This window comes from Diceros bicornis, chromosome 9 (assembly GCF_020826845.1).
Source record: "Diceros bicornis minor isolate mBicDic1 chromosome 9, mDicBic1.mat.cur, whole genome shotgun sequence".
NCBI classification, from domain to species: domain Eukaryota; kingdom Metazoa; phylum Chordata; class Mammalia; order Perissodactyla; family Rhinocerotidae; genus Diceros; species Diceros bicornis.
This window is the reverse complement of record NC_080748.1, coordinates 5,203,900-5,231,748: the sequence shown is the minus strand read 5'-3', so window position 1 is coordinate 5,231,748 and position 27,849 is coordinate 5,203,900. Positions and strand designations below refer to the sequence as shown.

The following is a 27,849-nucleotide window of genomic DNA, read 5'->3' as shown; positions in this document are numbered from 1 at the left end:
ACTCTGTGCTATTGGAACACGCCACCAGACTGTAGGTAGAAAGGAACTACAGAAAAGAGCAATAGGGTTATAGTTTGGTATATACTACACTTTGTACTCACTATACTTATACTATACTAAACTTTGTACTGCCCCAAAACATAACAACTTTAATGGTATTATAATCTCCATGAGGCAAAACTTCCACAGAGTTATAGTTTCCAAACTCCACGTGATTTAGCTTGAACAAGGATTCATCAAGGATATGTCCTAGCAAAGTATTTTTCAAGCTGAAAACCATGAAATCAATGCAGTGTTTTCATTACTAAACACTTTGTTTTAATGAAAATATAGAAAATTATCAGCATGCACTGCAGTAATAAGGGTAAATTTTTGTGTTTTGTGAACACACACACATACTTTACATGTGTGTAGGTACTAGGTAGTGCTATAAAACTTATTTCTTATTGTGGATCAATGTTTCAAAAGGGTAAGGAAGTCACTGGCGTAAAGTATTAGTTTCACATGTTTTTATTCCAGTAAAAACAAAACAAAACAAACCCATACAGAACAGAATGCACTTATTTAAAGTTTTGACAGTGTACAAAATTAAAATTTATATATTTAATCCAAAGTTTAACATCAGTATTATCTTGTAAGGCGATTTCATCCCTTTAATAAATAATGTATTAAACTGTATATTATTCTGGAAGCAAATCATCTCCTAACTCTTCATCAGCAAAATCATCTTCGTCGATTCTTTTTTTGGCTGCGGTTTTTGGTCTTGCTATTTGAGGGCCAAGTGGATCCACATAGGAGGCATCTAGATTTCAAAAATAGATTGTTACATTAGAGTAATATAGAAAACAAAACAAACGTGAAAACAATTAGTCTCATACTCAAAGCTGAACAACTCAGAGTGAACAGAAATGCTCTCCTAAGTCATTTAAAACTTTGCATATATAAAATTATTAATAACACCCAATTATACATTTTTGCCATCTCACCAATCTTCTTCAGACCTGTCATGCCTGTAGGAACTGGGTGGGGAGCACCAGCACTTGCCTATTTCTTTGTTACTGCTACTTTCATAAGGTTCATTTGTCCCAGGTAAAGCTCTGAGTTTGGCACTTAGTCGTTCACCTTTACTACTGGCACTACAGTTCTGGCCACTATCTGAAAACACAAAAATAAAAATGCATTTGTTTAACACGTTGAGAAAACATAACATTACATTATGAATCTTAACGCATACTTATTTGCGAAGAAACAGGCAAGTTGTTTCATTTGGATGCCAAAAATCCAAGGGATGTAATTCTCGTTTTCTGAAATTTAAAAGAAATCTCTTCCTGGGAATCTATAATATAGAAAAAACATCACTTACTATAGTCTTTATATGTATTCTTTCAAATGTGTGCTTAGTTACAGGTTTCAATTTTATAGATTCACTTGTGAGAAGTTAGAGACCACTTTGATGAGTATAATCTAGCAAAGAAGAAAGAGCAACTAAAGAAAGAACAAACAGGAAGTCATAAGATCAGTATGAGCTGTATCATCAACCTCATATCAAGGCTGGTGAGGGGCCCTAAAACCACATCAAATGAAGAACAGCAGAAGAGGCTGGGTAAGTCTAACCGAGAAGGCAGAGAACCTAGAGCATACAACCAACTTTCTTGAAACATTTGAAGAATGTTCATATAGAAGAGAATTAGATTTGCTTTGTATAGTAGGATAGATTTTGGCTCAATATAAAGAAAAACTTTAAAAGGATTATAGTGTTTAAATACAGAATGGCTGCCATGAGAAATAATGCAATCCATATATCACCGAAGATTTTTAGATAGGGTTGAGCACTCACATTAGTAGGAAACCTTAGTAGTACTTTTTAACTCTAAATTTCTATTATTATATTTTCTAAAGAACTACTCCTCCAGCCCCACAGTTTTTATTTCTTCCCCTTAAAATTCTTACAATGTTATTCTTTCTCTATTATGGAAACTTCAGTTTTAATGAAAGTAGTCAACCGATGTCTACTGATCACTTCTTTTCTTAGTATACTTTATGTTTTAGTTTATTGATAATGTCTTGGGGAATAAATCAAAACAAGATGATCTTTAAAATCTCTACATTTTGGGGCTGGCCCCGTGGCGTGGCAGTTGAGTGTGCACGCTCTGCTGCTGGCGGCCCGGGTTTGGATCCCGGGCACACACTGAGACACCGCTTGTCGGGCCATGCTGTGGCGGCGTCCCATGTAAAGTGGAGGAAGATGGGCACAGATATTAGCCCAGGGCCAGTCTTCCTCAGCAAAAAGAGGAGGATTGGCAAGGATGTTAGCTCATGGCTGATCTTCCTCAGGAAAAAAAAAAAAATCCCTACATTTTAAGGTTGGCCAACTGAACCAAAATTATAAGTCCTCTCTGAGTTCTTATCAAAAACATTACCATCTCCCCCCACTGCTGATATTATTGGAAAATAAAATGCCTTCGTTTAATACATTGGATGTGTCTACACATTTTGGTATGTTTCTTATTATTTTGTTCCTCTCTAATTTTCTGTTACAATTAAGTCAATTTTTTCCATCTACAAGTGTAAATGGGTGTATTTCAAAGTGCCTAAGGAAGCTCAGGTCAAGAAAATTTGAAAATCATTGCTCTAGGCAAAATTTATTTTACTTCCCTTCTCATATAGCTACAAGTTATCTATATGAATATAACAAAACCCTGACATCTCCCTCAGGCATCCAAAGCCCTCCTGAAATCCTAACAGACAATCCTCAGCCTGAAGGATTCCAATTCTGTGGAAGGGGCAAATCTTTACAAAATGAAAACTGATCTCCTTAGAAAACTTCAATTGTCCAATTGAAAAACCATGAATACAATTTTTAGATATTTTCTATTGTAAATACCAGTGAGGGTATATTGTGAATATCCTCATTTCATAATTTTCAATCAACTTTCATGGAGTAACAATGCCAAACATAGGAAGGTGCAAATGGATCAATAAGCATTTATAAGCCTGAGTGGGTTTAATATGTAAATAATAAAACAAATTATTACAATCATTTCACTATGGTTACAAACAACAATTACTATTTCCTAGAGGGAAGTTCAACAACAAATAGGTTCAGAAAATAAGAATCTGGAGATCAATTTATCTGAATTATCAATCAATTAACACTAAAACTTTCAAAAGATATATTTTGTAAGAGAAAAATTTTAGAATCATAAAATTTAGAGTAAAAAAGAATCTTGAAACTTAAGTACACCAGAAAAAATAGAATACCTCTATAAAATGGACAATGTACACAAAGAGATAATTCCCGAAGTAAACAATGCAAATGGTCAATAAACATATAAAAAACGTTTAGCCTTAATCTTAGAAGCATAATAAGTGAAAAAATCAAGTCAGAACACTACATACTGAATGATACCATTTTTAGAAAGCTGAAAAACAAACAAAATAAATATATTGTTTGCATACATGATAAAATTGTACATGAAAAGGCAAGAAACTGAAAAATATAAACCTGAATATATATAAAATACAAAACACAGTGGTTATATGTGGGGGAAGCAGGAGATAGAATGGGACAAAGCACACAAGTAGGCATGACAGTAATGTTCTGGTTCTAATATTTTATGATGGCTTTATTAATTTTAATTTTATTAATATGCTTCATAACTTAAGAGTGCTACATAGATTATTTTGTAGGTATCAAATATTACATAATTTAAACATTCACCTAATTCTCAATTTAACATTCAATATTGCCTAATAAAATGGCCAAGATTTAAAAAATATCAGGTTAACAAATGAAATGAACAAATTTTCTGAGAGTAATTTGGTAGCATATATCAGAACTCCTAAAATTTTGCATTCAGCAAGACAGTGGAATAGGAAGCCCTAGACCTTGCTCCCTTACAAAGACAGCAACTTAAAGTCCAAAAAGTCTTTATGAGAACCCCAGAAACACTCAGGAAGTCACAGTACCACACGCAAGCTCAAAACAAAGAACAACTGCATTGAAACAGGTAAGAAAAGCCATTTCATTTCAAATGTGTATGGCCCTACCCAAAGTCAGCATAGCTTGCAATTGGCAGAAAAAGCCCAACTTGCAGGTTCTCCTTCAGGAGGGAAAGAGAAGAGAGGAACATACATCCAATGTTTTGGTTTTTCAGGGAACTGCCTGAGAGACTGGTTTCTGTCTTGCCTCACCTGGAGTGCCAATAAGGAACCAGCATACTCTGCATGCCTGAAAGCTGCTGAGAACAAAAGAGAGCTCAGGAGCTTGTTGCAGTGCCAGAGATCCTGCAGTACTATAGACAGACACGAGAGGAAGCAAGAGATTACAAATCCTGAAAAAGAAACCATCAAACCTCTCTAATTAGGAAATTACATGTAGGAGCTGAGAAGAAATGCACCCTATAAAAACTTTGAGAAACTCCCATAATCTCTTGGGGCTGATTGGTGAAGGTCTTCCCCTGTACAGAACCAGTCCAAAAACAAGTGGGACAAGTGACTGTATTTTTCAAATGAAGAAAACGCAACAGAAAGTTAGTTACAAGACACACGAAGAAACAGGGAAACATAGCCCAACGGAACAAAATAAATCTCCAGAATTTGACCTTAAAGAAATGGAGCTCTATGGATTACCTGACAAAGAATTCAAAATAATTGTCTTTTTTTAAAAAATTTTATTTATTTATTTATTTTTCCCCCCAAAGCTGCAGTACATAGTTGTATGTCATAGCTGCACATCCTTCTAGTTGCTGTATATGGGACGCGGCCTCAGCATGGCCGGAGAAGCAGTGCATCGGTGCGTGCCCGGGATCTGAACCTGGGCCGCCAGCAGCGGAGTGCGTGCACTTAACCGCTAAGCCACGGGGCCGGCCCTCAAAATAATTGTCTTAAATAAGCCCAGTGTACTACAAGACAATACAGACAGACAATAAATTAAATCAGGAAAATAAAGCATGAACAAAACAAGACTATCAACAAAGAGAAACGGTAAAAAAAGAACCAAACAGAAATTCTGGAGCTGAAGAACACTCATACAATAACTGAATTGAAAAATTCACTACAGGGGTTCAGAAACAGACATGATCCAGCAGAATAAAGAATCTGAGAACTCAAAGACAGATCATTTGAAATTATCAAGTCAGAGGAACAAAAAAATGAAGAATGAAGTGAAAAAAGCCTAAGAAAATTATGGAACATCATAAGCAGTCAATATACATATTATGGGAGTCCCAGAAGGAAAAGAGAGAGAGAATGGGACAGAAAGATTATTCAAAGAAATAATGGGTGAAAACTTCCCAAGTACGAGGAAGGAAATGAACGTCCAAATTCAAGAAGCTCAAAGGATTCCAACTAGGATGGACCCAAAGAGGCCCACACTGAGACACGTTATAATCACAATGTGAAAAGGAAAAGACAGAGAGAGAATCAAAACCATCAAGAGAAAAGCAACTCAAGTGACGTCACCATCATGGTGGAGTGAGTTGTTCCCTTTGTCTCTCCCTTCTAAGTTACAACCATTGGACATCCACTGACCAACAGAGGATTCCCTGCACAGCACAACAGGATACATAAGAGACCCAAGCATCTATAGATGTGAAGGTGGATAGACTGGACCCATGGGAGGCAGTGTAATTAGGGGAGCAGCTCCCTCTCCCTCCTCTGGCAGCAGTGATCCAGGGTGCAGATCCTCATGCTGGCACACGTGCCTGTGAGCAGTCACAGTGGGAGCACAAAAACAAGCATGGCTTTCTGCCTGCCCGTCTCCCAGCAGATCCAGCACATGCCCCTACCCTTCCCCCGGCAGGGGCCAGGTCTTTCCAACAGTGGCGTCAGTATACAAAACTCAGATATTCCCATCTGGGGCGGAGTACCCTGACCTCAGTTTTCAAAACACACCAGCTAGCACCAGAGAGCAGAGGCTGAACGAATGAGCAGCAACAACACAAACGAGCAACAACAACCACCTCTCCCTGCTTAGCCATGTTAACCTGGAACATGAGGCTTTAGGAATCACAGCAGAACCAGTGACCCAGTCCCCAGTGGTGGCACCCCTGACACCGACCCCATCAGCAGTGGGGGCTGCAAACAAGTCCTTAGTTACCCAGGCCCCGAGCAGCAACTGTGACACCTGTGAACCCAGCACCCCTGGCAGCAGCGCAACCTGTGTCCCCAGAAAACACGGGAGCAGTAGCCTGTGGAGAGCGCCAGAGAGCAGTGGAGGAACATGAGACCCAGGCGACCCCGGAAACAGCAGAAGTGCTCACAGCCTAGTGACCCCAGTGGTGACACCTGAGACTGCAGTGACATCATAAGCAGCAAGACACCAGCAACCTCAGAGGCACAAGCAGAACAAGGAGGGCACTGACAAGGCCTCTGGCAAGGGAGCAGAGGATAGAAAGTGGAGGCTCCCAAATACAACCAGAAGCAGCTCAGATCCAAGATAACCAAAGCTGTACTGAAATAAGAAACGTGGTTACTACCACAAATGTGCTGGCAGAGGATGAATTCATCAAACACCATGAAGAACTACAGTAACACAACAGAACAGAAAGAAAATGACAACTCTCCAGAAACTAAACTTAAAGTCACAGAAGATCACAATCTTACTGACAGAGAATTCAGACTAGCTGTCATAAATAAACGCAACGAGTTACAAGAAAACTCAAAAAGAGAGTTGAATGAGCTCAAGAATAAAATTAATGAACAGGAGGAATACTCCACCAAAGAGAATGAAATACAAACAAAACAAAACAAAAAAACAACAACAACATTCTGGAGATGAAGAAAACAATTAATGAGATGAAAAATACTGTAGAAAGCATAAAAAAATAGAGCAGACCATACAGGGGAGAGAATTAGTAAGCTTGAAGATAGAAACCTAGAAATGACTCAGGTGGAGAGAGAGAACTAAGATTTTTAAAAAATGAAGAAATTCTTTTAAGAAATATCCAACCCAATTACAAAAAGTAATATAAGGATTATAGGTATCTGGAAGGAGAAGAGAGGGAAGAAGAAGCAGAGAGCTAATTCAAAGACATAATAGCTGGGGCCGGCCCAGTGGTGCAAGTGGTTAAGTGTGTGCGCTCCGCTGCGGCAGCCCGGGGTTCGCCGGTTCGGATCCCGGGTGCACAGTGATGCACCGCTTGTCAAGCCATGCTGTGGCGGTGTCCCATATAAAGTAGAGGAAGATGGGCATGGATGTTAGCCCAAGGCCAGTCTTCCTCAGGAAAAAGAGGAGGATTGGCAGATGTTAGCACAGGGCCGATCTTCCTCACAAAAAAAAAAAAAAAAAAAAGAAATAATAGCTGAGAACTTCCCAAACCTGGGGAAGAAACCAGACATGCAAGTACATGAAGCTAATAGAACTCCTAATTACCTCAATGCAAAAAGACCTTCTCCAAGGCACATAATATTAAAACTGTCCAAAGTCAACAACAGAGAAAAAACATTAATGGCAGCAAGAGAAAAGAAAATAACCTACAAAGGTCCCCCCAACAGGCTTTCAGCAAATTTATCAGCAGAAACCCTACAGGCTAGGAGAGAATGCAATGACATATTCAAAATACTGAAAGACAAAAACTATCAGCCAAGAATACTCTATCCAGCAAAGTTATCCTTCAGATATGATGGAGAAATAATGGCTTTCCTAGACAAACAAAAGCTGAGGCAGTTCATCACCACTAGACCTGCCTTAAAAGAAATGCTGAAAGAATCCATCTTGCCTGAAATGAAAAGGCAAAGGTTTACAAAGCTTTGAGCAAGGAGATAAACAGATGACAGAATCATAAAATTGCAGCTCTCTATCAGAATACGTTAATAAACAATTATAACGTAAAGGATAAAGGGAAAGAAAGCATCAAAAATAATTATAACCACTTCAATCTGGTCACAAACTCACAATACAAAAAGGAATAATTTGTAACAACAAAAATCTAGGGAAGAGGAAAAGGACAGAACCTGCATAGGCTAATGGAGAGAGGAGGCTATCAGAAAATGGACTATCTGGGTCCAGCCCTGTGGCGTATTGGTTAAGTTCAGAGCACTCTGCTTTGGCAGCCCAGGTTTGCTGGTTCAGATCCCAAGCACAGACCTACACTGCTCGTTGGCCATGCCGTTGTGGTGACCCACATACAAAATAGAGGAAGACTGACATAGATGTTAGCTCAGGGCTAATCTTCCTAGAGCAAAAAAGAGGAATATTGGCAACAGACGCTAGCTCAGCATGAATCTTCCTTGGGAAACGAAAAAGAAAATGGACTATTTCATCTAGGAGATATGTTACACAAACCTCATGGTAACCACTACACAAAAAATCAGAGAAGCATCACAAAACATAAAAAAAGAGAAAACCGAGAAACACCTCACAGAAAACCATCAAACTGAAATGGCAGACAGAAATACAGGAAAAAAGAAACAATGGAAATATAAAACAACCAGAAAACAAAAGATAAAATGGCAGTATTAAGCACTCATATATCAATAATCACTCTAAATGTAACTGGATTGAATTCACCAGCCAAAAGACACAGAATGGCTGGATGGACTGAAAAACAAGACCCAAAAATATGCTGCCTCGAGCAGACACATCTCAGCTCTAAAGACAAACATAGGCTCAGAGTGAAGGGATGGAAGACAATACTTCAAGTTAATGGCCATAAAAAGGCAGGTATTGCCATACTTATATCACACAAAACAGATTTCAAGACAAAGAAGATAACAAGAGATAAAGATGGGCATTATATAATGAGAAAAGGAATATTCCACCAAGAAGACATAACACTTCTTAAAACATATGCAGCTAATACAGGAGCACCAAAGTATATAAAGTAACTATTAACAGACCTAAAAGGAGAAACTGACAGTAACACAATAATAGTAGGGGACCTTAACACCCCACTTATGTCAATGGATAAATCATCCAGACAGAAAGTCAACAAGGAAAGATTGGCGTTAAATAAAACACTAGCCCAGATGGACTTAATAGATACAGATAAAACATTCCATCCAAAAATAGCAGAATACACATCTTTGTCAACTGCACATGGAACATTCTCAAAGACAGACCATATTTTAGGAAACAAAGCAAGCCTCAATAAACTTAAGAAGACTGAAATCACATGAAGCATCTTTTCCAGCCACAATGGTATGAAAACTAGAAATCAACTACAAGAGAAAAGCTGGAACGCCTGGCCCAATGGCATAGTGGTTAAGTTCGCATGCTCCACTTTGGTGGTCCAGGCTTCCAGGTTCAGATCCCGGGCGTGGACCTACGCATCGCTTATCAAGCCATGCTGTGGCAGGTGTCCTGCATATAAAGTAGAGGAAGATGGGCATGCTCAGGGCCAATCTTCCTCAGCAAAAAAAGAGGAGGAATGGCAATGGATGTTAGCTTAAAAAAAAAAAGAGGAAGTCAAGATGGCAGCGTAGGCAGACTCTGAACTCACCTCCTCCTGCGGACACAGCCAATTTACAACTACTCGTGGAAAAATTACCCCTGAGACAGAACTGAAAACTGGATAAGAGGAACTCCTGCAAAAACGGACAATCCTAACTGAGGTAGAAGAGGCAGAAACTCCCTTCTGGAGAGGAAAAACGCTGCCTTCACAAGCTGCAGTGCCTCACGGCCACCCAGGAGCAGCGCAAAGGTATGCAGCCCTCCCTGGAGGAGCGGGGCCCTGAGCCGGGGAGTGCCCCTGCTGTCGGCATTTTGTGGACCCAGCACGATCAAGACGAGTGGTATAATATCTGACTTTGCCTGCTACTAAAGCATTGGGGAGTACCCCCAGAAAAGCTGGTTCACAAAGAAATTAAAACTGGCTCTTAAAGGGCCCACGCGCAAACTCACCCGTTTCAGAAAACAACCTAAACTCACCAGAAAGAAAGGTGCACAGTGCTGTGGTGAAAAGAGACTCACCTAACAGGCCCTGTGTGCATCTCGGTGAGGGGTGAGACCTCTCCAGGGACTGGGACATTGGCGGCGGCCATTGTTGTGGCCTGGTGTGGGCGTGCTGACACAGACGCCATTGGAGTTCTCCCTGAGACCTGCTAGCCCAGGGTCTGCCCCACCCGCTACAGCAGCTACAGCACCGATTTAATCCAGCTCAGCCAGGGCAGGCAGTCCACCCTAGAGACTGGCCCCACCCAACAACAAGCCCTCAGGCAACTTGTGGGCCTGCACAGATTGGTGACTGGATTCTCTGCAGCCTGGCAACTGAGCCCACTTTAGCAGGGCAGGGTGTGCACAAGGAGCGGGTGGAGAGTGTGGGGCGGTGGCGGAGTGTGTGGGGCTCCCGCCGTGGAGAGACTGGGTCCGCTTTGGGAGGTCGGGGCGCGCACACGAGGCAGGACTGTGTTGACTGTGTGTGTGGACTTGTGGGCGGCAGGGCTTGTCGGCTGCAGAAGACTTGTGCTTCTCAAAGACCCACATAGGGGGTTTGCCCCACCTTCCAAAGCCAGAAACAATTGAGTCCTCCTGTGCCTGAGGCCAGCGCCATCCAGCTGCAATCCTCAGAGAGCTGACAAGAGACCTAAAGGCTGGAGGCTTATAGCAATTGTAAGGCCCCGAGCCTAACAACCTGCCACGCTGGGGGCCTACTCACTTAAAAGAAATACTGCAACACAAATATGGTATTAGAACTTGCAGCCAACTGTGCTGGGGCTCCCCACACCTGATGAAGAGACTGAAGGGCCCAAAACAACTACAAGCAGCTGAGCATTACAACAGCTGACCAGGAGCATAATTCAGCCTCCCTGGGTGCCTACAAGGAGAGCAAACAGGCCACAACAGAAGGAGACACATAGCCCACACAGGGGTCACCCCTGGAACATTGAGAACTGAGGGAAGCACACTGCAGGTCTCCTAAGCCATCACTTACATAAGGTCACCTATCCAAGAGCAGGAGACATAGCTGACCTACCTAATACGTAGACACAAGCACAGGGAAAGAGGCAAAATGAGGAGGCAAAGGAATACATTCCAAGTAAGGGAACAGGACAAACCCCCAGAAAAGGAACCAAGTGAAACAGAAATGAGCAACCTACCTGACAGAGAGTTCAAACTAAGAGTGTTAAGGATGCTCACTGATCAGGGGAGAAAAATAGATAAACGCAGTGAGAATGTCAACAAAGAAATGGAAGACATAAAAAAGAACCAATCAGAAATGAAGAATACAATACTGGAAATGAAAAATTGACTAGAGGGACTCAAAAGCAGAGTACAGGATACAGAAGAACGGATCTGCGAGCTGGACAAAGGACTAGAAGAAATTACACAAAAAAAAGAAAATTACAGGCCAATATCACTGATGAACATCGATGTAAAAATCCTCAACAGAATACTAGCAAATCGCATACAACAATATGTTAAAAAGATTATACACCATGATCAAGTGGGATTTATTCCAGGTATGCAGGGATGGTTTAACATTCGCAAATCAATCAACGTGATACACCACATTAATAAAATGAAGAAAAAAAAAATCACATGACCATCTCAATAGATGCAGAGAAAGCATTTGACAAGATACAGCATCCATTTATGATAAAAACTCTGAATAAAATGGGTATAGAAGGAAAGTACCTCAACATAATGAAGACCATATATGAGAAACCCACAGCTAACATCATCCTCAATGGTGAAAAACTGAAAGCCATCTCTCTAAGAACAGGAACCAGACAAGGATGCCCACTGTCACCACTGCTATTTAACATAGTACTGGAAGTTCTAGCCAGAGCAATCAGGCAAGAGAAAGAAATAAAAGGGATACAAATTGGAAAGGAAGAAGTGAAACTCTCACTATTTGCAGATGACATGATTTTATATATAGAAAACCCTAAAGAATCCACCAGAAAACTTTTAGAAGTGAGAAACGAATATGGTAAAGTTGCAGGATACAAAATCAACATACAAAAATCAGTTGCATTTCTATACACTAACAACGAAGTAGCAGAAAGACAAATTAAGAATACCATCCCATTTACAACTGCAACAAAAAGAATAAAATACCTAGGAATAAACTTAACCAAAGAGGTGAAAGAGTTGTACATGGAAAACTACAAAACATTGCTGAAAGAAACTGAAGAAGACACAAAGAAATGGAAAGATATTCCGTGCTCTTGGATTGGAAGAATTAACATAGGTAAGAGGTCCATACTTCCTAAAGTCATCTATAGATTCAATGCAATCCCTATCAAAGTTCCAACAACATTTTTCACAGAAATAGAACAAAGAATCCTAAAATTTATATGGAACAACAAAAGACCCCGAATAGCTAAAGGAATCCTGAGAAAAAAGAACAAAGCTGGAGGTATCACACTCCCTGATTTCAAAATACACTACAAAGCTATAGTAACCAAAACAGCATGGTCCTGGCACAAAAACAGACACACAGATCAATGGAATAGAATTGAAAGCCCAGAAATAAACCCACACATCTATGGACAGCTAATCTTTGACAAAGGAGCCAAGAACATACAATGGAGAAAAGAAAGTCTCTTCAACAAATGGTGTTGGGAAGACTGGATAGCCACATGCAAAAAAATGAAAGTAGACCCTTACCTTACACCATACACAAAAATTAACTCAAAATGGATTAAAGACTTGAATGTAAGACCTGAAACTATGAAACTTCTAGAAGAAAACATAGGCTGTACGCTCTTCGACATCGGTCTTAGCAACATATTTTCAAGCACCATGTCTGACTGGGCAAGAGAAACAATAGAAAAAATAAACAAATGGGACTACATCAAACTAAAAAGCTTCTGCACAGCAAAGGAAACCATCAACAAAACGAAAAGACAACCTAACAACTGGGAGAGGATATTTGCAAACCATACATCTGATAAGGGCTTAATCTCCAAAATATATAAAGAACTCATGCACCTCAACAACAAAAAAACTAACAACCCAATTAAAAAATGGGCAAAAGACCTGAACAGACATTTCTCCAAAGAAGATATACAGATGGCCAACAGGCACATGAAAAGATGTTCAACATCATTAACTATCAGGGAAATGCAAATCAAAACTACAATGAGATATCACCTCACGCCCGTCAGAGTGGCTATAATTAACAAGACAGGAAACAACATGTGTTGGAGAGGATGTGGAGAGAAGGGAACTCTCATGCACTGCTGGTGGGAGTGCAAACTGGTGCAGCCACTATGGAAAACAGTATGGATATTCCTCAAAAAATTAAGGATAGAACTACCACATGATCCAGCTATTCCACTGTTGGGTATTTATCCAAAGAACTTCAAAACACCAACGCATAAAGATACATCCAACCCTGTGTTCATTGCAGCGTTATTCACAATAGCCAAGACTTGGAAGCAACCTAAGTGCCCATCAAGGGACGAATGGATAAAGAAGATGTGGTATATATACACAATGGAATACTACTCAGCCATAAGAAACGATGAAATCCAGCCATTTGTGACAACATGGATGGACATTGAGGGTATTATGCAAAGTGAAATAAGTCAGAGTGAGAAGGTCAAATACCGTATGATTTCCTTCATTAAGTAGTAGATAACAACAACAATAAACAAACACATAGACACAGAGATTGGATTGGTGGTTACCAGAGGGGAAGGGGGAAGGGAGGAGGGCAAAAGGGATAATTAGGCACATGTGTGTGGTGATGGGTTGTAATTAGTATTTGGGTGGTGAACATGATGTAATCTATGCAGAAATAGAAGTATAATGATGCACACCTGAAATTTATACAATGTTATAAACCAGTGTTACTGCAATAAACAAAAAATTAAAAAAATAAATAAATAAAATAAAAATATTCCATTTGCTTTTAAAAGCCACATCACAGTTCAAAAGAAAAATATACTCATTGTGGACATTCATGATTATTTTAAACCGTTATAAAAGCCTCTGTGTCAAAAAAGCCATCATTATTATCATTATTACATAAAGTCGATGCTGAAAAGTATTTCTTTCTTAATAAATCCACACCTGCATTATGAGAAAAAAAAAAAATCTAGACACAGTAAACTCACAGTCTCTTTTCACAGTCCTATGTTTTAGCCCCTTCTCCTATCCCCAAAAGTGCTTAGACCCTCTTCTTGCCTTATGAAGCAAGTTTGCAATCTTGAGACTTGAGAAAAATTCTGCTGGCGGAAGCCTACGTCCTGCCGTGACAAATGTTTTCACGAGGCAACTCCTACTAAGAAAGTGACCTATTTGTAACATTTTAGAATGTTACAGTTTTTGAGTTCTTTTTTTTGGTGAGAAAGTGAGTTTGACAACATAGGCTCTATTCAAATTAAGTAAAGATAAGAAGTACCATAAACTAGCATAAACTTTCACCAAATGTTCTCTTCAAATAAAAATGAATTCAGTTTCCAAAAAAAGACAGTCTTTACTTATTTAGAAAGAATATGGTTAAGAGCATGAAAATTATTTACACTTGTAGATAAACTGAAGGCAGGAAAAAACTGTAAAGAGACGATGAAAAGCAATGTACTTTATTTTTGTTAATTCTTTAAACAGAATTAGATTATGCCAAAGATTTTATCAGATTTAAATTCAATGATTTTACTAATGGTTTAGTAAAATCATTTGAGTACATAATATATTTACACTAGTAATGAAAATAAGAAAAATATATAGATTTCTTTGTCTTTAATACCATCAGCAATATTTTAAAATTCTGATGAGTATTAATTATGCTCCAACTCAGTACCTTAAGCTGTTCCACACATGGCAGAGGAAAAGACATGGCCACTACCTTCAAGTCCTAGTCTGTGGGTGACTTTTAGCTTAAACTTTTAACTTCCATAATGCCACACCTATAAAAATCCAATTAAAAAAATCTGATTTTCCTGCTTTTTTATTTTATTGATTTCAGTATGCTTTTAAGTGAATATTACTTTGTTTACAGAAAAGTAAAAAGCAAACCATATTGTATAATTACTATTATTCATTGTACTTTACTTGCAAATAAGACTGTTTCTCAGAAGTTATATCATCTCTGGGAGCTGCTATGTTAAATGATCCAAGGCTCTGGGGCTTCCTGTATCCCACTCACTCCTTAAATCACTGGAATCTGGTTTCTGCCTCTCACAGTGCATTGAGACTGCTTTCTTTAGGGCTACCAAACACTACCTTAGGCGAAAAATCTAATGGCCTTGTTAAGTCTTCAAGGACCAATTAATCAATACATATCTGATAATTCTTCAACACCTCCCTCCTTAATTTAGGAAGCCTATCAACTGTCAGCCCTACCAGTTTCTTATTTGTTGAAAGTGCTATTCAAAATGAAACCTTCTAAGAAATTTTTCCCACTCCTCTCAATGTTACAAACACACTGCCCCCTACTCTTTCAAATCTCTTCTTAAATGATTCTCTCCTGGTGAGCTATAAACTCTGATTTCACTATCCATTAGACATTAAAAAAATATTTTTGGTCTCTCTTTTCCATCCCCAAGATGATATTCAATTTAGCACCTACTAAGATGCAATCAATAAGGAATATCTGCTCTCATTCCATAGGAAATTTTTTTTTATATCTAGAAATACTGAAGAATATCATACAGCATTCTTGAGACCTTTAGCATGAATCTATCATCCAATTTCCTTCTAGGTACTTTGTAGTCTGACTTGCAAATGACCTATTCTTTTGTTTTGAGGAAGTTGATCTTACTTTGCCCCTTTCTCTTTCCAAAGTTAAGGCGCAGCATACCACAGCTATGGATCCAAAGTAACCTCCCAGCCCCTACCATCTAAGACAGTAATGGCATCATCAGCTCAGATGGCACAATTCTCATGTAATTTTACAAGGCCCATTGCTTGGACCTAGTTTTATTCTGAGGATTTCAGCTCATTCTTACATTGTTACAGCTGTGATTCTCAGTTTAAGTTCACCCCTTACTCCCTACTCCTACTGATCTAATTGTATTATTACCCAACAAAACAGCTAACAGGGATATATCCAAATTGGAAAAGATGACTCTGATAGCCACTGTAATAGGCAATATTCTGTGAAGAGGGAGCCTGGGAAGGGAATCAGTGAAGATGTAAGCAAAGTAGATGATTACTCTATCATATTTTTATTATATTTTATTATATCTTGCATCCTACCAAGCCTTTGAACTTAACTCAATACCTGGCATATAAAAAGGATATGGAAGAAGGAGAGGCTGGAAGGGAGTTGGTATTTATCGAGTACCTACCATGGTCAGTAACTTGAGAAATGCTTATTTGTTGATAGACAGGCACAAAGACAGGAAAGGAAAGAGGGGGGAAGAAAGAACTGATGGAATATGTGTGCATGTATGTGTGTGTGTGCGCACATGTATATATAAAATATAGATATGTGTGTATATATATTTTATAGATATATGTAATATATATACTTTACATATTTTATCAGATTTAAATACATATATTACATGTATTTGTAAAATTTTTAGACTGGATTTCCTGTGCTTTTTGTAATCTGCCTCCAATGGAAATTCCAAAAGAAGAGTTTCACAAATGTTTTGATTAACAGCAGTATTACTGGAATAAATACTCAGCTTTACAAATCGGTAACTTTAGAAAACAACACTCATTTGTATATATAATTTCTAATATTTGTTAAAAAAACACCTCTTTTATAAACTCTAGAGTAAGACAGCAGTACATTTGTTGACATTTACCTTCATGCACAGATAAATGTGACCCTGTAGTGGTAGGAAAAACACTGAGAATAACAAACTCAAAGGTCATATGTCAAGTAGAGGTAAGAACATGGACCCTCACTATACAGAGATGTGGACAATAGAATTTCAGGTACTGCCCAAGTTCTCCTTTGACAAATAGGAATCACCCTCACGGAGTGCTTGCCTGTGTCAGGCACTGTTTTAAGTGCTTTGCATGTATTAATTCATCTCCTCCTCTCAACAACCCTATTAGGTAGGTCTTAGTTTCACTCTTATTTTACTGATGAGGAAACTGTGACAAAGAGATTAAGTAACTTGCCCAAGGTCACATAAGATGTGGTGACTTGAAAAAGGGGGTCCATGGATGTCAACATCCATGTATACCGGGACTGAGGAAGTAATTTCAACAATCTCAAATGCAGGGCAATAAGCTAAGGGCCAGAGGAAAGGAGCATGGTCTGTTGAAGACACAAAATCTCATATACTCTGTTACTATGCATGTGACATATCTGGAGGTGGCTGAGATGTAAACAGCTAAGATAGTTTTAAGTGGAAAAGTTCAATGATATAGAATCTTATTGTACAGGCTGTATTTTTGGATTGGATATCTGTAACCAGTGCTTTGATTAAAAAGGTAATTCTTAGGCCCCCACTTGTCATTACCAAGAATATTCATGGAGAGTTTAGCTTACAGTAGGAATTAGCAAACTACAGTCTGTGGGCCAAACCTGGCCCATCCCTGTTATTGTACATTTAGCAACATAAGAATGATTTATACATTCTTAAATGGTTTGGGAAAAAAAGCAGAAGAAGAATACTATTTTGTGACACATGAAATTTATATGACTTGCAAATTTCAGTGTCCAAAGACAAAACTTGAGAGAGCCCAGACACATCCATTCATTTACATATTTGTCTGCCTTTGCAACAGTGGTAAGAATGGATATGACCCTCAAGCCTAAACTATCTACTATCTGGCCCCTTACAGAAAAAGTTTGTGGATCATCCCCCCTGCTGGCTTAGAGAATCACTGTACCAGAAAACAGGTGACACATTAGCATTAGACCAGCAGGGCAGACTAACCTAGATAATTTTCTTCAGGATTTGTGATACAGAGAATACGTCGGTGCTACAGTGAGTGCTGTTAACTCTCTTCTAATATTTATAACTAATAAAGCTCCCTTTGCGGTATAAGCTTCAAAGTACTTAGATACCAGAGTGTCCAGCACAATTACTCTTTAGATTTCTGGGGTGAAGAGGGTGCTTACATTGGGACTGAAGCTGACAGGAGTGATCCTCTTAAGAAATAAGACACTTCAGCTCTTCTGGCTTCTCAGGGCTTTTTTTGCCCTATACATACTGACTCTCTTTTTCCCAGGAGATCAGCTACGTTTTGTTGATTTGATTCTTTGAGTTGAGAAGTATTCCCATGTGCTTTTTCTACCTCACCTTCTCAGACAGTACTCTTTTCTCTCTTCACATGCGGAGGGCACTAAGCCTGAGGTGTTCACTCTTTGCTTGTGACACCACTGAGGCTCAGCAAAACTGTGGAAAGGTATTCTAGTCAAAGAACTGGCTCACCCTTGGACTAGTATCTTCAAATAAAAATTTGCTTTTTCAAAATAAAAGAAAATATGGTTACTCCAGAAATAAACTTAGAAGTATGGAATTGAAAAAAACAAAAAAAGAAAACATGGTTACAACGTCCTTTATAAAAGACATGTTCCTCAGAAAGTTGACCTTAAAGTGAATTTCTGTTCAGAGTCGTATTATCCTACTGATTTTCATTATAAAATTATTTTTAGTATAAAATTAAGAGATATATTTTCATAGGAAAAGTTTACACCCAAGACATAATAAAAATTAAACTAAAAAATGCAGCAAATCATTAACTATCACATGGAGTAAACAAAAAATTTTAAAATGAAACCTTAAAACACAGTACTCAAAATAAGTCACAAAATGCTACTAATCATGCTAAAAGAGAAGATGCTGTACAAGAAGGCATTCTTGTTTCTTGAGGACAGATACACATGAGAAGCAGTTGCCTTCTGTGGATTTCCTGGCCTTTCAAATGCAGCTAATACACTAGGAAGGAACAGGGTTACTCCCCTCTAGTTTATCCATGTGGACTATATATATGTTGACTATCAAGAGTTTGAACTTGTAGAATATAGATCTAACCTAATTATGGTAGTTGACTTTCAGTGTGACAATTTAGTTTTTCTTCTGAACTGATTGATGTTTTGGCACTGAGCTGCTAAAACCTTAACCCAAAATTTGCATTTAAAAAAGTAATGCAGTTTTACTTCAAGTACTTAAGACAAGTTCATTTCATTTTAAGCTAATTCTGTAAAAACAAACTGAAGTACAGTCATGCATTGCTTAATGACAGGGATATGTTCTGAGAAATGCATCGTTGTGCGATTTCATTGTTGTGTGTACATCCTAGTTTGTGTACTTACACAAACCTAGATGGTATAGCCTACTACACACCTAGGCTGTATGTTACTAATCTTACAGGACCACTGTAGTAGATGCTGACTGTCACTGAGCAAAAAACATCATTATATGGTACATGACTGTACTGAAAATCCTGGAATGGATATTCAAAATTCTAAACTAAGCACTATTGCTTTTTATTTATTTATTTATTTTTTTAAATTTTATTTATTTTTCCCCCCAAAGCCCCAGTAGATAGTCGTATGTCATAGTTGCACATCCCTCTAGTTGCTGTATGTGGGACGCGGCCTCAGCTTGGCCAGAGAAGCAGTGCGTCGGTGCGCGCCTGGGATCCAAACCCGGGCCACCAGCAGTGGAGCACACGCACTTAACCGCTAAGCCACGGGGCCGGCCCAACACTATTGCTTTTTTTTTTTTTTTTTTTTTATTGATATTTTAATGGGTTCTAACACTGTGAAATTTTGGGTTGTACATTTTTGTTTGTCCATCACCCCATGTATGACTCCCTTCACCCCTTGTGCCCACCCCCCACCCCCACTTCCCGGGTAACCACAGTCCAGTTTTCTCTGTCCATGTGTTGGTTTATATTCCACATATGAGTGAGATCATACAGTGTTTGTCTTTCTCTTTCTGGCTTATTTCACTTAACATAATACGCTCCAGGCCCATCCATGTTGTTGCAAATGGGACGATTTTGTCTTTTTTTATGGCTGAGTAGTATTCCATTGTATATATATACCACATTTTCTTAATCCAATCGTCAGTCGAGGGACACTTAGGTTGCTTCCACTTCTTGGCTATGGTGAATAATGCTGCAATGAACATAGGGGTGCATAAGCCTCTTTGGATTGTTGATTTCAGGTGCGTTGGATAGATTCCCAGTAGTGGGATGGCTGGATCATAGGGCATCTCTATTTTTAATTCTTTGAGGAATCTCCATACCGTTTTCCATAGAGGCTGCACCAATTTGCATTCCCACCAGCTGTGTATGAGGGTTCCTGTTTCTCCACATCCTCTCCAACATTTGTTGTTTTTTGTCTTGGTGATTATAGCCATTCTAACGGGCGTGAGGTGGTATCTTAGTGTTGTTTTGATTTGCATTTCCCTGATGATTAGTGATGTTGAGCATCTTTTCATGTGCCTATTGGCCATCTGTATATCTTCCTTGGAGAAGTGTCTGTTCATTTCCTCTGCCCATTTTTTGATCGGGTTGTTTGTTTTTTTGTTGTTCAATTGTGTGAGTTCTTTATATATTATGGAGATCAACCCCTTGTCAGATGTATGCTTTGCAAATATTCTCTCCCAGCTGGTTGGTTGGTTGTTCATCTTGATTCTGGTTTCATTTGTCTTATAAAAGCTCTTTAGTCTGATAAAGTCCCACTTGTTTATTTTTTCTTTAGTTTCCCTAGTCTGGGTAGGCATGTCATCCGAAAAGATTCCTTTAAACCCAATGTCAAATAGTGTGTTGCCTATATTTTCTTCTATGAGTTTTATAGTTTCAGGTCTCACCTTCAGGTCTTTGATCCATTTTGAGTTAATTTTTGTGAATGGCGATAGCACATGGTCCACTTTCATTCTTTTGCATGTGGCTGTCCAGTTTTCCCAACACCATTTATTGAAGAGACTTTCCTTTCTCCATTGCATGTCCTTAGCACCTTTGTCGAAAATTAGCTGTCCGTATATGTGTGGTTTTATTTCTGGGCTTTCAATTCTGTTCCATTGATCTGTGTGTCTGTTTTTGTACCAGTACCATGCTGTTTTGATTACTATTGCTTTGTAGTATGTTTTGAAGTCAGGAATTGTGATGCCTCCTGCTTTGTTCTTTTTCTTTAGGATTTCTTTAGCTATTCGGGGTCTTTTGTTGCCCCATATAAATTTTAGTATTCTTTTTTCTATTTCTGTGAAGAATGTCATTGGGATTCTGATTGGGATTGCATTGAATCTGTAGATTGCTTTAGGTAATATAGACATTTTAACTATGTTTATTCTTCCAATCCACGTGCATGGGATATCTTTCCATTTCTTTATGTCATCGTAGATTTCCCTCAATAATGTCTTGTAGTTCTCATTGTATAGGTCCTTCACCTCCTTGGTAAGATTTATTCCTAGGTATTTTATTCTTTTTGATGCGATTGTAAATGGTATTATCTTTTTGAGCTCTCTTTCTGTTAGTTCATTATTAGCATATAGAAATGCAACTGATTTTTGTAGATTGATTTTGTACCCTGCAACTTTGCTGTAGTTGTTGATTGTTTCTAACAGTTTTCCAACAGATTCTTTAGGGTTTTCTATATATACAATCATGTCATCTGCAAATAGTGAGAGTTTCACTTCTTCGTTACCTATTTGGATTCCTTTTATTCCTTTTTCTTGCCTAATTGCTCTGGCCAAAACCTCCAGTACTATGTTGAACAGGAGTGGTGAGAGTGGGCAGCCCTGCCTCGTTCCTGTTCTCAGAGGAATGGCTTTCAGTCTTTCCCCGTTGAGTATGATGTTAGCTGTGGGTTTGTCATATATGGCCTTTATTATGTTGAGGTACTTTCCTTCTATTCCCATTTTATTGAGAGTTTTTATCATAAATGGATGTTGTATCTTGTCAAATGCCTTCTCTGCGTCTATTGAGACGATCATGTGGTTTTTATTCTTTGTTTTGTTGATGTGATGTATCACGTTGATTGATTTGCGGATGTTGAACCATCCCTGCGTCTCTGGTATAAATCCCACTTGATCATGGTGTATGATCTTTTTAATATATTGTTGTATTCGGTTTGCCAATATTTTGTTGAGGATTTTTGCATCAATGTTCATCAGCGATATTGGCCTGTAATTTTCTTTCTTTGTATTGTCTTTGTCTGGTTTTGGTATCAGGGTGATGTTGGCCTCATAGAATGATTCAGGAAGTGTTCCATCTTCCTCTCTTTTTTGGAATAGTTTGAGGAGGATGGGTATTAAATCTTCTTTGAATGTTTGGTAAAATTCACTGGAGAAGCCATCTGGTCCTGGACTTTCATTTTTTGGGAGGTTTTTGATTACTATTTCAATCTCTTTACTTGTGATTGGTCTATTCAGATTCTCCATTTCTTCTTGGTTCAATTTTGGGAGGTTGTATAAGTCTAAGAATTTATCCATTTCTTCTAGATTGTCCAATTTGTTGGCATATAATTTCTCATAGTATTCTCTTATAATCCTCTGTATTTCCATGGTATCCGTTGTAATTTCTCCTCTTTCATTTCTAATTTTATTTACTTGAGCCTTTTCTCTTTTTTTCTTAGTTAGCCTGGCTAAGGGTTTGTCTATTTTGTTTATCTTCTCGAAGAACCAACTCTTTGTTTCATTAATCCTTTCTACTGTTTTTTTGGTCTCAATATCATTTATTTCTGCTCTGATTTTTATTATTTCTCTCCTTCTGCTGGCTTTGGGCTTTGTTTGTTCTTCTTTTTCTAGTTCTGTTAGGTGTAATTTAAGGTCGCCTATTAGGGCTTTTTCTTGTTTGTTAAGGTGGGCTTGTATCGCTATGAGTTTCCCTCTCAGGACCACTTTTGCTGCATCCCATATGGTTTGATATGGCATATTATCATTTTCGTTTGTTTCCAGATAGTTTTTGATTTCTCCTTTAATTTCATCAATGATCCATTGGTTGTTCAGTAGCATGTTGTTTAATCTCCACATTTTTGTCACTTTCCCAGTTTTTTTTTCCTGGTTCATTTCCAGTTTCATAGCCTTATGGTCTGAAAAGATGCTTGTTGTGATTTCAATCTTCTTAAATTTATTGAGGCTTGCTTTGTTTCCCAACATATGGTCTATCCTAGAGAATGTTCCATGCGTGCTTGAGAAGAATGTGTAGTCAGCTGTTTTTGGGTGAAGTGCTCTGTATATGTCTACTAGGTCCATCTCGTCCAGTTTTTCATTTAAGTCTAATATTTCTTTATTAACTTTTTGTCTGGATGATCTATCCATTGCTGTAAGTGGGGTGTTAAGATCCCCTACTATTATTGTGTTGTTGTTGATTTCTCCTTTTAGGTTTGTTAATAGTTGTTTTATGTACATTGGTGCTCCTATGTTGGGTGCATATATATTTATAAGTGATATGTCTTCTTGATGGAGCGTCCCTTTTATCATTATATATTTCCCTTCTTTGTCTTTCTTAACCTGTTTTATCTTGAAGTCTACTTTGTCTGATATGAGTATGGCAACACCTGCTTTCTTTTGTTTGCCATTACCTTGGAGTATTGTCTTCCATCCTTTCACTCTGAGCCTGTGCTTGTCTTTAGTGCTAAGATGTGTTTCCTGAAGGCAGCATATTGTTGGGTCTTGCTTTTTAATCCATCCTGCCACTCTGTATCTTTTGATTGGAGAGTTCAATCCATTTACATTTAGGGTAATTATTGAAATATGAGGGTTGAATGTTGCTGTTTTGTCACTTATTTTCTGGTTCTTTTGCATTTCCTTTGTTTCTTGTCCCATTTGTTTTGGACTGCCAATTCAGTTTGGTTGTTCTGTCTTATGATTCTTCTAGTTTTCTCTTTGTTTATCATATGTGGTTTTAATTTGATTATTTGTTTAGTGGTTACCTTGAGGTTTGGGCAAAAAATCTTCTGTATGAGATAGTCCATTATCTGATAGCCTCCTATTTCCTTATACTAAGTCAATTCAGTCACTTTCCTCTTCCCCTTCTAAGTTGCTCTTGTTATACTTTATTCTATCTTGTGTTGTGGCTGTGTGTTTACAGTGATGAGGTTAAACTTATTTTTGGTGAATTTCTTCCTTTGATCTTTGAGTTTAGTATTTAAGTGGTTGCTAACCTATTCCGGTAAAGATCTACTATTTCTCTGATTTTGTCTACCTACTTTTCTCCTTACTCCAAGCTTTGTGTTCCCTTTCTCTTCTTGTTTTCAGGCCTGAGGGCCTTCTTGAGTATTTCTTGTAGTGGCGGTCTCGTGGCCATGAACTCCCTTAGCTTTTGTTTATCTGGGAGAGTTACTATTTCTCCATCATATTTGAAGGATATTTTTGCTGGATAGAGTATTCTTGGCTGAAAGTTTTTGTCTTTTAGTATTTTGAATATATCATTCCAGTCTCTTCTAGCCTGAAAAGTTTCTGTTGAGAAATCCGCTGAGAGCCTGATGGGAGTTCCTTTGTACGTTATTTTTTGTTTTTGTCTAGCTGCCCTATTGTTTCTTTGTCGTTGACCCTGGCTAGCCTTACCACTAGGTGTCGTGGTGAAGGCCTTTGTCTGTTAATATATATAGGCGTCCTGTTGGCTTCGCTTACTGGTATTTCCTGCTCCTTCCCCAGATTTGGGAAATTTTCAGCTATTATTTCCTTGAATAGGCTCTCTGTTCCTCTTTCCCTCTCCTCTCCCTCAGGAATACCTATAATTCTTATGTTACATTTTCTAATAGAGTCCGATATTTCTCGGAGTCTTTCTTCATTTCTTTTTAGTCTTAGTTCTCTCTCTTCTTCCATCTGGAGTATATCTGTATTCCTATCCTCTAAAGTACTAATTCTTTCCTCCATATTGTCAGCTCTGTTCTTTAAAGATTCCAGATTCTCCTTTATCTCCTCCATTGTGTTCTTCATCTCCATCAGCCCTGATAGGTTTTTCTTTATGATTTCAATCTCTTTTGTGAAGAAACTCCTAATCTCATTTAATTGTTTGTCTGTGTTGTCTCGTATTTCGTTGAGTGTTTTTATGATAGCTATTTTGAAATCTCTGTCATTTAGTTTATGGATTTCTGTGTCTTCGGGGTTGATTTCTGGGTGCTTGTCATTTTGTTTCTGGTCTGGTGATTTCATATATTTTTGCATTGTGGTTCCTGTGTTGGTTTTGATTTTCCTCATCCTGGAAGTCTCTGGTTGCAATTTCCACCTGCCGCCACTGTCTGGTGGTAAAGGGCTGTGTAGTCTAAGCCCCCTGCGCTCTGCCCCAGTTTTTCTGCTGCGATCCGCAGTTTTGCTTTGTTTTGTTTTGTTTTTTTTCCCCACTGCGATCCACGGGTCCAGTCCAGTTTATTCAGGTCTGCCTCGGACCGCTAGATCTGGTCGAGCTGCAGACTCCGGGTTGCGGGGAGGGGGGAGCTCTCTCTTTTGCCCTCTGGGTCCCTGACGTGGGAGGCTTCTCGTTTGCCCCTCTTTATCCGCTCTCTGGGTTGCTCAGATGTTGATGGTAGCCCTGTGGCTCCTCTGAGCCCTCTGTGTGGGATTTTCCCACTGGCTGAGAGAGCCCGAAGAGCTACAGTTTCCCGCCGAGGGCCGCCCCTCCCCCCTCTCTGGGAGCCGCGCAGACCGGATCGCTGATCTGATGGGGAGGGAGCGGAGTTCTCCTTACCTCTCCCCACTTCCTCCGGGGGCCCAGCACGTTCCGCTCTCAGATGTGCGGCAGTGTGGATCCCTCCGCTCTAGCTTTTCACTGTCTGGGATTCCGTTGTTGGTCTGTGGCTGTTGCTTTTGTTGTATCTTGTGGGGGAAGAATTCACGGGAAAGCTCACTCCGCCATGATGCTGACGTCACTCCACTATTGCTTTTTAAAATTTCTTTTTTTTGTTTTTGAGGAAGACTGGCCCTGAGCTAACATCTGTTGCCACTCTTCCTCTTTTCTTTTTTCTCCCCAAAGCCCCCAGTACATAGTTGCATATCGTAGTTGTAGGTGCTTCTAGTATTTCTATGTGGGATGCCGCCTCAGCATGGCTTGATGAGTGGTGAGTAGGTCTGCACCCAGGATCCGAACTGGTGAACCGCAGGCCACCAAAGTGGAACACGCAAACTTAACCGCTACACCACTGGGCCGGCCCTACACTATTGCTTTTTAATGCAATTTGTATTAACTAATAATAATAACAGCTACCATTTACTCAGCATCCAGTGTGTGCCAGGCACTGTGCCGAGCCCCTTCCGTGGGTTGTGCATGTAATGCTCACACCACCTCTCAGAGTAACCCACTCGGAAGTCACAGATCCAGGGCGTGAGCTGGAGGCTGGATGACTACAGACCGCTACATACTGTGAGTTTGACTTTGGTGGTACTAGCAGCAGGGAAATTTTTATATACACTATATCACATACAAGATAATCTTGTGTTATCTCATTTAAGATACAACAGTGGTTCTCAACGTGTGGTCCCAGGACCAGCAGCATCAGCTGGGACCTTATCAGAAATGCAAATTCTTAGGCCCATCAAACTGACTGATTCAGAAACGCTGAAGCTGGAGTTCGGCAATCTGTTTTAACAAGGCTTCCAGGTGATTCTGATACATGCTAAAATTTGAGAACCACTGAAGAGGAAGGGAGCTGAGGTTTATTAAACAAATTAGCAGCAAAAATAAGGCTGCAATGAAATGAGACTAGTCTGATCCAGAAAAAAAGAACAATTCTCAAGGGCCCTCAAGCATTTCAGAAATAGCTATTTTAAAGAAACGAATAATTCTGATATATAAGTTCCCTATGGTCCTCTCTCCTAGGCAATACTTTAAAAATCTAGTTGTAGGCACTGCATTTATTCTAACATATTATACTTCTTTTGTGTGTGTGAGGAAGATCAGCCCTGAGCTAACAATCGATGCCAATCCTCCTCTTTTTGCTGAGGAAGAGTGGCCCTGGGCTAACATCCATGCCCATCTTCCTCTACTTTGTATGGGACGCTGCCACAGCATGGCTCGACAAGCAGTGAGTCATTGCGTGCCCGGGATCCAAACCGGTGAACCCCAGGCCGCCGAAGCGGAGTGCATGCACTTAACCACTTGTGCCACCGGGCCAGCCCCTAACAGCTGACACTTAAACTAGCTTAAGGCTGGCCTCATTTGGATTCATATAAAAAACTGTCCCTTTCTCCTATCTGAACTGTGGGAATCCAGAGAGAAGGGCCAAATATTTCCATGTTGAGATGTAAATGTGCATCTCTAGGTTTTATGGGTTAGGGGTGGAAGACGGATGACACTGGGGCTACCTTTGCCTTTACGTTTGTACCAGGAGTTCCCGAGAGGAGTATGATGAATGGATAAGTGACCACTATCCACAGAGTGACTGGTGCTGGTGGTACGTGGGGAGGGAGACCACTAGTGAAGATGGGGTACATCCACGGTGTGCTACAGGGTGCTCTGGGGAGGGCCCCACAAGGCAAAAGGAATGAGAAAGCAAGAGAGGGAGCCACAGCATGGTTTATTTCAGATTTCAAAGCCAGGGACAGCCTTGCATTGTGGTGTGTGCTGCAAACTGGAGAAAGGAGGCAGAAAACATGAATCTTGAAAAAGTGTCAGGGTGGAACCAGCAAGGTCACTGAAAGAGGCATTCAAACTTGGGCTGCAGGACAAAATGAAGAAGTCTGGGACGATATATAACTCAAGATATTAGGAAATAAGGAACAAAATGGCAAATGGTAGGGGAAAAAAGAAAGAAAGCAAGTACCCCGGGAAAGAACTGTTTAGTGCTTTAAACTTGTGCAAAGAGAACCAAGCAACATGAAACCCAGCTTGTACAAATGCTTCAGTAATGTAGAGCTTCTACTCCAAAATTCTCTCATGTGAGAAAAAAGCTTCTTTGTGCACTAGAATTGACTATTTGTGTTGGACTGAAATGGACTGGATCAGAGAAAGGAAAACTTATTAGAAAAGAAAAAGAAAAAGCAGCAGTGGGGAAGGCCAGGACTAAGTGGTCAATTTTTAATAGAAAGGCCTCTCTTTCCCTGCATCAGATCTGGGGCAGCCTTACCTCTTCTACATCATCAGTCTTTTCTTCA

The 27,849-nt window shown here is 39.4% G+C and overlaps 1 protein-coding gene across 12 annotated transcripts in view; it reads right to left on the bottom strand.

The window, feature by feature from the left end:
- Positions 1 to 494: 494 nt before the first annotated feature.
- Positions 495 to 27,849, bottom strand: part of IFT88 (intraflagellar transport 88) — a 132,015-nt gene continuing 104,660 nt past the window's right edge. For 11 of the 12 annotated variants that reach the window (XM_058547811.1, XM_058547809.1, XM_058547813.1 and 8 more), the window contains 2 exons: positions 1,045 to 1,155; positions 495 to 802 (listed from right to left, as the gene is read on the bottom strand). In XM_058547811.1, the coding sequence (XP_058403794.1) occupies positions 681 to 802; positions 1,045 to 1,155 (233 nt within the window). In that variant the 3' untranslated portion in view covers positions 495 to 680. The remainder of the gene's footprint in view (positions 803 to 1,044; positions 1,156 to 27,849) is intronic. The other variant, XM_058547820.1, reaches the window with a different exon arrangement.